At 42.7% G+C, this 8405-nt stretch overlaps 1 protein-coding gene across 1 annotated transcript; it reads left to right on the forward strand.

Annotated features, from left to right (window-relative positions):
- The first annotated feature begins 317 nt into the window (after positions 1–317).
- LOC118835484 (zinc finger protein 260-like) lies at positions 318–7746 on the forward strand. The gene is made up of 3 exons (XM_036742673.1): positions 318–395; positions 1742–1837; positions 5705–7746. The coding sequence occupies exons 1-3, from the start codon at positions 362–364 to the stop codon at positions 7612–7614; spliced, it is 2040 nt and encodes a 679-aa protein (XP_036598568.1). The 5' UTR covers positions 318–361; the 3' UTR covers positions 7615–7746.
- Positions 7747–8405: the final 659 nt, after the last annotated feature.

Raw genomic sequence — 8405 nt, forward strand, 5'->3', positions numbered from 1 at the left:
GGAGACACATTCCACAGGGAGACACATTCCACAGTAAGACCTTTCTCATCTTTATTCCAGTTGACCACATCAACTGCTTTTCTCAACATTCCATTGGGCTCTTAACAACTCTGGTTTCAAGTGCTGACTCTGACATTCATCAACGGTACAACCTTTGGGTAAATCCCCTTTCTGCCCTTTATTTCCCTCCTCTCACTTGAGTAAGGTTAGATTATAGGAATTCTGGAGTCTCTTTCTGCTCTAAATCGTGGGACTTTTGATGGTTTAGGAGTTGATGACATTCAAGGATGTGGCTGTGGACTTCACCCCAGAGGAGTGGGGCCTCTTGGACCATTCTCAGAAGGAGTTGTACAAGGAGGTCATGCTGGAGAATGCCCAGAACCTGCTCTTTGTGGGTAAGGACACTTCCCCTGGCCACTTGGAGTCTGCTATCACAGAGAATATCTTCATTCCTGAGTGTGCTGGCTTTGGAGCATTTATCAATCACTAGAATGGGAAAAGTGCTGGTCTCCTATGTCCCAGAGACAGGGTCCTCCTGCTGCCTGGTCTTACTATAAAATGTCAATACATTATGTGAAGAGAACCTGGAAGTTTCCTGGTTGCTCCTAAATCTGTCTCTTGCCAATTCTGGGTAGCTTGAGGTCAAAGTTCAGATCAGCTTTGAAGCATCTCAGGTGTGGAAGTAATCCTACATGTAGTCCAGCCTCTCCCTGGACATGAATTTTGCCTGCCAAATCTCTGAAATCTGCTAAGGCAGCTTTTCCATGTACCCTCTTCCTTTTTGGGAGGGGCCAAGTATTTAGGACATTCTTCTTTGTGAGAAGCATCAGTTTGTAGCTCCCAGCTCCTGGCTGTGCCTGGTAGGGTCCATTTGTCCTTCATCTTCCTTTGCATTGCCCCAGATTCCAACCCAGAAGGTGGGAAAGGAAGGATGGGAACAAGCATTTCTGTTCACCAGCTGCTGTGCTAAGCTCCTTCTTTACAATATGATGTCATTGGGTGATATTATTATCCCCATTGGACATTTGAGAAATCTGAAGCAAACAGAGCTTAAGTGACTTGTCCAGGAGCACACAGCTAGTAACTATCTGAGGCTGGATTTAACCTCTGGCATTCCTGACTTCAGGCCCAGGGCTTGTTCTACTGCACTACCAGCTGCCTCTATTTTCTAGATAATGGAAGCTCTGCAGTGAGTCCCTCCTCCTATGAAGAAGGTGCACCAAGACCAAATGTTCTGACTCCCAATTGGCTCCATGATCTTCTCCCCATCTCTCCCCAAAGCTCCCAAAGTAAATGCTATGGACACCTTGATTCAGGACTTCTGGGAACCATCCTGTGCTCCTTTCTTGTGGGCCCCTGTCAATGCAGGAATAACAGACTGGCCAAGAAGCAGAATTTGGCCAAACTGTGGTTCATTGAGTTCCCGAGCAGGAGAATCTCACCTGATGAGGCAATGACTCCCTGAATGAAGCATCCCAAGGCTTTTATAGGTTTCAGGGAGTGGGAAGCAGGGAGGTGATAGGACCAAAGCTGATTCCTCAGGATCTAATTTTCAAGAGCTCAAGGCTGATATAGCACATTCTGGTTTGGCTTACTTGCATTATGAGCATTAATGGGAGAATAAGCCAGATCTGTGTGAACATGGTGGGATGACTCTCTAGCATTGTATGCACACTCTTTTCCCTAAAGAGACCTAAATACAAGTTTTCCTCCATCCTCATCCCTCATTCCCCATGCCCAGGACTGCCAGTTCCCAGAGAATATCTGATCACTTATTTGGAGGAAAGGGAAGCCCCATGGCTGCTGGAGCAAGAAGGCCTGAAGAGCTGCTGTCCAGGTGAGTGAGGGGAAAGCAAATATATGAGAGATGGGATTACAAGAGGACTAGAAGCAAGTGCTAGATCTGGGGGCAGGAAGATCTGTCTTGGAATTCTTTTTGAGACTCTTTTTAGCAGTAGAATCCTGGACAAATCACTGAAGGACTGAGCCACAGTTTCTTCATCTTTAAAAGGAGGGAGTTGGACACCATGGCCCTAAAGCTTTCTCCTAGTGAAAAATCTCTGATCCTATAAAAAGTCATTGTTTAGAATGCGAAGGCATGGACCTCCCCTGAAAGTGCAAAAAGGGCTAGGCTTTCTAACATTGGCTCTTTCTTAGATTTTCTTCAAGTCAGTGAGGATTTATTAAGTGCCTTCTATGCACCAGACCCTCTGCTAAGCACCAGGACATAATGAGATTCGATGACCTTCCCCTGTGCTCCTGGATCTCAGACTGGGGGGGCAGACAACATGCCAACAGCAATGAAGAAACCTGTCCTGGACCAGACAAATTGGAGCTTATTGAGAGAGGGAAGCCACTGTAGTGAAGGAGGACTAAAAACGTTTATTGTGGAAGGTTGGCTCTGGCTGGGGCTTAAGGGAGGCCAGGGTGAGGATTCCAGGCAGGGGGATGGTGAGGGAAGCCTGTGGAGTCTGAAGGTGGAGTGTCCTGTTCACCGAACAGAATGAAGGCCCATACCACTGAAGCATAGCATACTTGGTGGGAAATTAAGGTGAAAGAAAATTCAAAGAGCAGGAGAAGGGCAGATGATGAAGGGGTAGGTGATTAACAGCCCTAGAAAGGATTTTATATTTGATCCTTTTGCTAGGGAGCCACAGGAGGTTGTTGAGTACATGCTGACAGGGTGAGTCCAGAATTTCAGTAAGATGAACTTTGACAAGTGGGTGGATGGAGGAATGACTGGAGTGCTGGGAGACTTGAAACATCTGGAGCAAGCAGCAGGTTCTAACAGCACCTCTGGTATGAGGTGATTGGTGCCTGAACAAAGATAGTGGCAGTGCTGGGAGAGATGGGGGTATGTGGGAGAAATGTTGCCTAGGTGGAATCCTAGGACTTTGCAGCAGATTGAATATGGAGTCAGAAGTATGAATGTGTGAGGAAGTGAGGAAGGCATGACACCTCATTTGTGAACCTGCACTATTGGGAGGGTGTCTTGGAGAGCCTTAGGAAAGTAGGAAAAGGGGAGGGTTGGGGGAAAGAGAAGGAGCTTATGTTGGAGAAGAGTGTCACTAAAAGAGAGAGGCAGGAGAAGGCTGATTGACTGTCTAAAGGCAACAGAGAAGTCAAGAAGGATGAGGTTGTAAAAATGGCCAGTGGATTTAGCAAGTTGGAGATTTTTGGTTATTTTGGAGAGAGGAGTTTCCATTGAACCATGATATTGGCAGCTAGACTACAGGGAGTTTCATGGAAAGCAAAGTAAAGGAGTTGGAGACACCAGTTGTAAATGTGCATCTCCAAGTGTTTAGCAAAGAAATGGAAGAAAGATGTTGGAAAATATCTCTTGGGTTGAAGGAATCAAGTGACTGTGTTTTGAGGATTAGAGAGAAATGGTTTCATTTGTGGCAATAGGGAAGGAGTCATTAGTGCAGGAGAGACTGAAAAGTAGTGAAATAATGGGGATGCTGGAGAGGCAGCATGCTGAGGACAATGGCGAGCTGAAATGGGGGTGATTTACACTTGGAAAGGAATTTGCTATAGCAAGCAAAGGGAGACCATTTCATCTGATAGTGGTGTCGTAAAGGAAAAAGGCCCTTGATTTATGGGAGATGAGGAGGATGAGATAGCCCTTTATAAGTATGCAATTTTTTCAATGTCTTAGAAGACAAATTTCTCTGCTGAGGAGGTGATTGGGGGTGGACAGTGGGAGCAAGCAATAAAGGAGGGTTGGGCAAAATGAAAAAAAGTGGAAAAGCTGCTGTGCTGAATGGGATAGTGCATCAGTTATGAGGTTGCTCAGTCATTTCAATTGTTTCTGACTCTTCATAACCCAATGTGGGGTTTTCTTGGGAAAGGTAATGGAGTGGTTTGCCATTTCCTTTTCTGGCTGATTCGACAGATGATTAAACTGAGGTCAGTGAGGCTAAGTGACTTGTCCAGGGTCACACTGCTAGTATTTGTCTGAGGCTAGATTTGAACTTGTCTTCCTGACCAGCACTCTATCTCCTGCACCATGTAGCTGCCCCAAGGGAGTCAGTTAGGCAGATGTCAAAGGGCAGCCTTGCCACAGTGAGGGCCACACTGAGATTATCTATCCTAGATGTACAGTGGACCCAGGCAGCCTGTTTGTATGATTTTCTTTCTCCATTCAGCAGCATCTAAGTAGTTGCAAAGGTTGCTGCCTTACTTAGAATTAATCTAAGGCTATGCTTTATGTAAATCATCAACCTGTGTCCCTCCCTTGATCTCTAAGGCCAGTCTTTGGCCCATTCATGGAGCATCATTGGCCAGATTCTTTGAGGTGATAGCTTCTCTTAGTTTGGGGAAATGGGAGGTAGAAACTCTCAGGTGTCCCATAGTATGAGATGCTCCAGGAACCTCAAAAGAAGTCTCTGTGATTTTCTGTATGGTCAGGACCCATCAGGGTTAGAACCAGGTCATTCTATAACATAAGGGATAAGGTGAAAGAAAGAACCAGAAAGAGGCCTGAGGCCAGAACCTGCATTTGCCAACTAAGACAGAGACCAGAGTACAAGGAGCAATGTAGAGGCTGGGGCCTGGTTTCAGCCCTGGGCCTGGTCAGTCAGTCGGTAAGCATGGATTAAGCACCTCCAGTTTTCTAGGTATTTCACTAACCTTTTGGAAAGGGAAAGCCAGTCCCTGCTGTTGAGGAGCCTGCAGTCTGGCATACAAACGTGGAGATGGTTGAGAAGAAGTAACAGCTCAGGAATCTCACTCTTAGCCTATCCAGTGAAAAGAGAGTGTTTAGGAATGGAAAGAGATCTAATTCAGTGGGATATATGGGAACGCAGGGAGTGAGGCTAGTAACACTTTGAGAATCAGGGCAGGATTAGGGAAGAAAGAGTCAAAATCAAAAGAAGAATGACTACAATACAGGCACATCTCAGAGATATTGTGGGTTGTGTTCCAGAGCTCCATAGTAAAGCAAATATTGCAGTACAATGAGTCACATAAATTTTTTGGTTTCTCTGCATGTAAAAGTTATGTTTACAATAGACTGTTGTCTATTACATGCACAATACTCTTATGTCTAAATGAATGTGTATACTTTAATTTTAAAACATTTTATTGCTAATAAAAGCTGTCTATCATTTGATCTTTCAGTGATCCTTAATTTTGTTGCTGATGGTGGCTCTGGCCTGGTAATGATGGATTGTTGATTGGCCTGATTTAAATATTGTTATTTCTTAGGGAATAGGAAGACATGAAGAGAGGGAGAAAAGAAGTCAACATGCAACAATAAAATAACTTTTCTTAAAAGGAAAACAAAACAAAAGAAAACTCAGTAGAGAAAAACTGTCTAGTACCATGGACAGAGCATGCCTACTTGTAGGGGTGGAATTCTAGTTCTCACCTGCAGGGATGTTGGGCAGGTCCTTCAGCCATTCTTTGCTCATGGCCACAGCTGTGAATGTACTGAAATGGTGTGCTGGAGTCATAGGTGTTTGTGAGGATCTGATGTGATTGTGTCTAAGCTCTTTGTAAACCAACTTATCCTGCAGATGTGAGCTAATGGCATTTTCAATGACTGATTCTGTCCATTGAACTTTGAAGGCTTTTCTCTTAGCCTGGGCAAGTAGGATGTAGATGAGTTAGTTTACTTTCTCCCAAAGGAGGGAATGGATTACAATTATATATGTGTGTACGTGCGTCTCTGTATATATGTTTTATTGTTTGTCTCTTGCAGAAGGAGAGATTAGACCTGAAATGAAAGAGACTACTGTGAAGCTAAGCATTTCTATGGAAGAAACTCATGAGCAAAGCTTCATGAGTGATGTTCCTTGTGACGTCACTGACAGTCAAGTCTGTGCTGGACTTCACAGAATCCACACAGGAGAGAAGCCTTATGATTGTCATCATTGTGGGAAAGACTTGAGTCAACAGTCTCCCCTTATGTACCATCAAAGAATTCATAATGCAGAGAAACCTTATGAATGTAAACAGTGTAGAAAGGCTTTCACACAGAAGGCCAGTCTTAATGAACATCAGAGAATCCACACTGGAGAGAAACCTCATGAATGTAATGAATGTGGAAAGGCTTTCACACACAGGGCTGGTCTTACTGCACACCAGAAAATCCACACTGGAGAGAAACCTTATGGATGTAATCTATGTGGAAAGGATTTCAATATCCGTGGCAATCTTGCTGTACATCAGAGAATCCACACTGGCGAGAAACCTTATAAATGTAATCAGTGTGGTAAGGCTTTTAAAAGAAGCTCTCATCTTGTTGCTCATCAGAGAATCCACACTGGAGAGAAACCTTATGAATGTAATGAATGTGGAAAGGCTTTCACACAGAGGGCCGGTCTTGCTGCACATCAGAAAACCCATGCTGGAAAGAAACATTTTGCATGTAATCAGTGTGGAAAGGCTTGTAGAAGTACCTCTGACCTTGCTGTACATCACAGAATCCATACTGAAGAGAAACCTTATGAATGTAAACAGTGTAGAAAGGCTTTCAGAAAGAAGGCCAGTCTTACTGCACATCGGAGAATCCATAGTGGAAGGAAACCTTTTGCATGTAATCAATGTGAAAAGGCTTTTAGAAGTACTGCTTCCCTTACTATACATCACAGAATCCACACTGGAGAGAAACCTTATGAATGTAAACAGTGTAGAAAGACTTTCACACAGAAGTCCAGTCTTACTGCACATCAGAAAATCCACACTGGAAAGAAACCTTTTGCATGTAATCAATGTGGAAAGGCTTTTAGAAGTACTTCTGCCCTTACTATACATCACAGAATCCACACTGGAGAGAAACCTTATGAATGTAAACAGTGTAGAAAGGCATTCACACAAAAGTCCAGTCTTACTGTACATCAGAGAATCCACACTGGAGAGAAACCTTATGAATGTAATCAGTGTGGTAAAGCTTTCACAAAGAGGGCCAACCTTAGAGTACATCAGAGAAGCCACACTGGAGAGAAACCTTATGAATGTAAACAGTGTAGAAAGGCTTTCACACACACCGCTGGTCTTACTGCACATCAGAGAATGCACACTGGAGAGAAACCTTATGAATGTGATCAATGTGGAAAGGCTTACAAAAACAGTTTCAATCTTGCTGTACATCAGAGAATCCACACTGGAGAGAAACCTTACGAATGTCAACAGTGTAGAAAGGCTTTCACACACAAGGCCAATCTTACTGCACATCAGAGAATCCACACTGGAGAGAAACCTTATGAATGTAATGAATGTGGAAAGGCTTTCACACACAGGGCCAATCTGACTGCACATCAGAGAATCCACATTGGAGAGAAACCTTATGAATGTAATCAATGTGGAAAGGCTTTTAGAAGTCGCCCTGACCTTGCTGTACATCAGAAAATCCATACTAGAAAGAAACCTCATGAATGTAAACAGCGTAGAAAGGTTTTCACACACAGGGCCAATCTTACTGCACATCAGAGAATCCACACTGGAAAGAAACCTTATGAATGTAAACAGTGTAGAAAGGTTTTCACACACAGGGCCAGTCTTACTGCACATCAGAAAATCCACACTGGAAAGAAACCTTATGAATGCAATCAATGTGGAAAGGCTTTCAGTTGTAGTTTGAAGCTTACTCAACATCTGAAAATCCATTAGAGAGACACCTTATGAATGTAATCAGTGTGGAAAGACTTTCAGATGTAATTCTTATCTCTTTAAACATCAGGGAATCCACACTGGGGAGGAATCTTAGGAGTGCCTTAAAATTATAAATAGCATCTACCTAAAACCATCAGCAAGCATTATATGTAATGGGGATAAGCTAGAAGCATTTCCAATAAGATCAGGGGTGAAACAAGGATGTCCATTATCACCCCATTATTCAATTTAGTACTAGAAATGTTACTTTTAGCAATAAGAGAAGAAAAAAAAATGAAGGAATTAGAATAGGCAAAGAAGAAACTAAGTTATCACTCTTTGTAGATCATATGATGATTTACTTAGAGAATCCTAGAGAATCAAGTAAAAATGACTTGAAATAATAAAAACTTTAGCAAAGTTGCAGGATATAAAAGAAACTCATATAAATCCTTGGCATTCCTATGCATTAGTAACAAAGCCCAACAGCAAGAGATAGAAAGAGAAATTCCACTTAAAGTTACTGTAGACACTATAAAATATTTGGGAGTTTATCTGCCAAGACAAACCCAGGGCCTATATGAACATAATTACGAAATGCTTTTCACGCAAATAAAGTGAGATCTAAATAAATGGAAGAACATTAGTTGGGCATGGGTTAAGCCAAGCTAATATAACAAAAATGACAATATTACCTAAATTAATTTACTTAGTGCCATACCGATGTTACTACCAAAAAGTTACTTTACAGAGCTGAATAAAATAACAAAATTCATCTGGAAGAACAAAAGGTCCAGAATATCAAGGGA

Source organism: Trichosurus vulpecula, chromosome 2 (assembly GCF_011100635.1).
Source record: "Trichosurus vulpecula isolate mTriVul1 chromosome 2, mTriVul1.pri, whole genome shotgun sequence".
In the NCBI taxonomy this organism is placed as follows: domain Eukaryota; kingdom Metazoa; phylum Chordata; class Mammalia; order Diprotodontia; family Phalangeridae; genus Trichosurus; species Trichosurus vulpecula.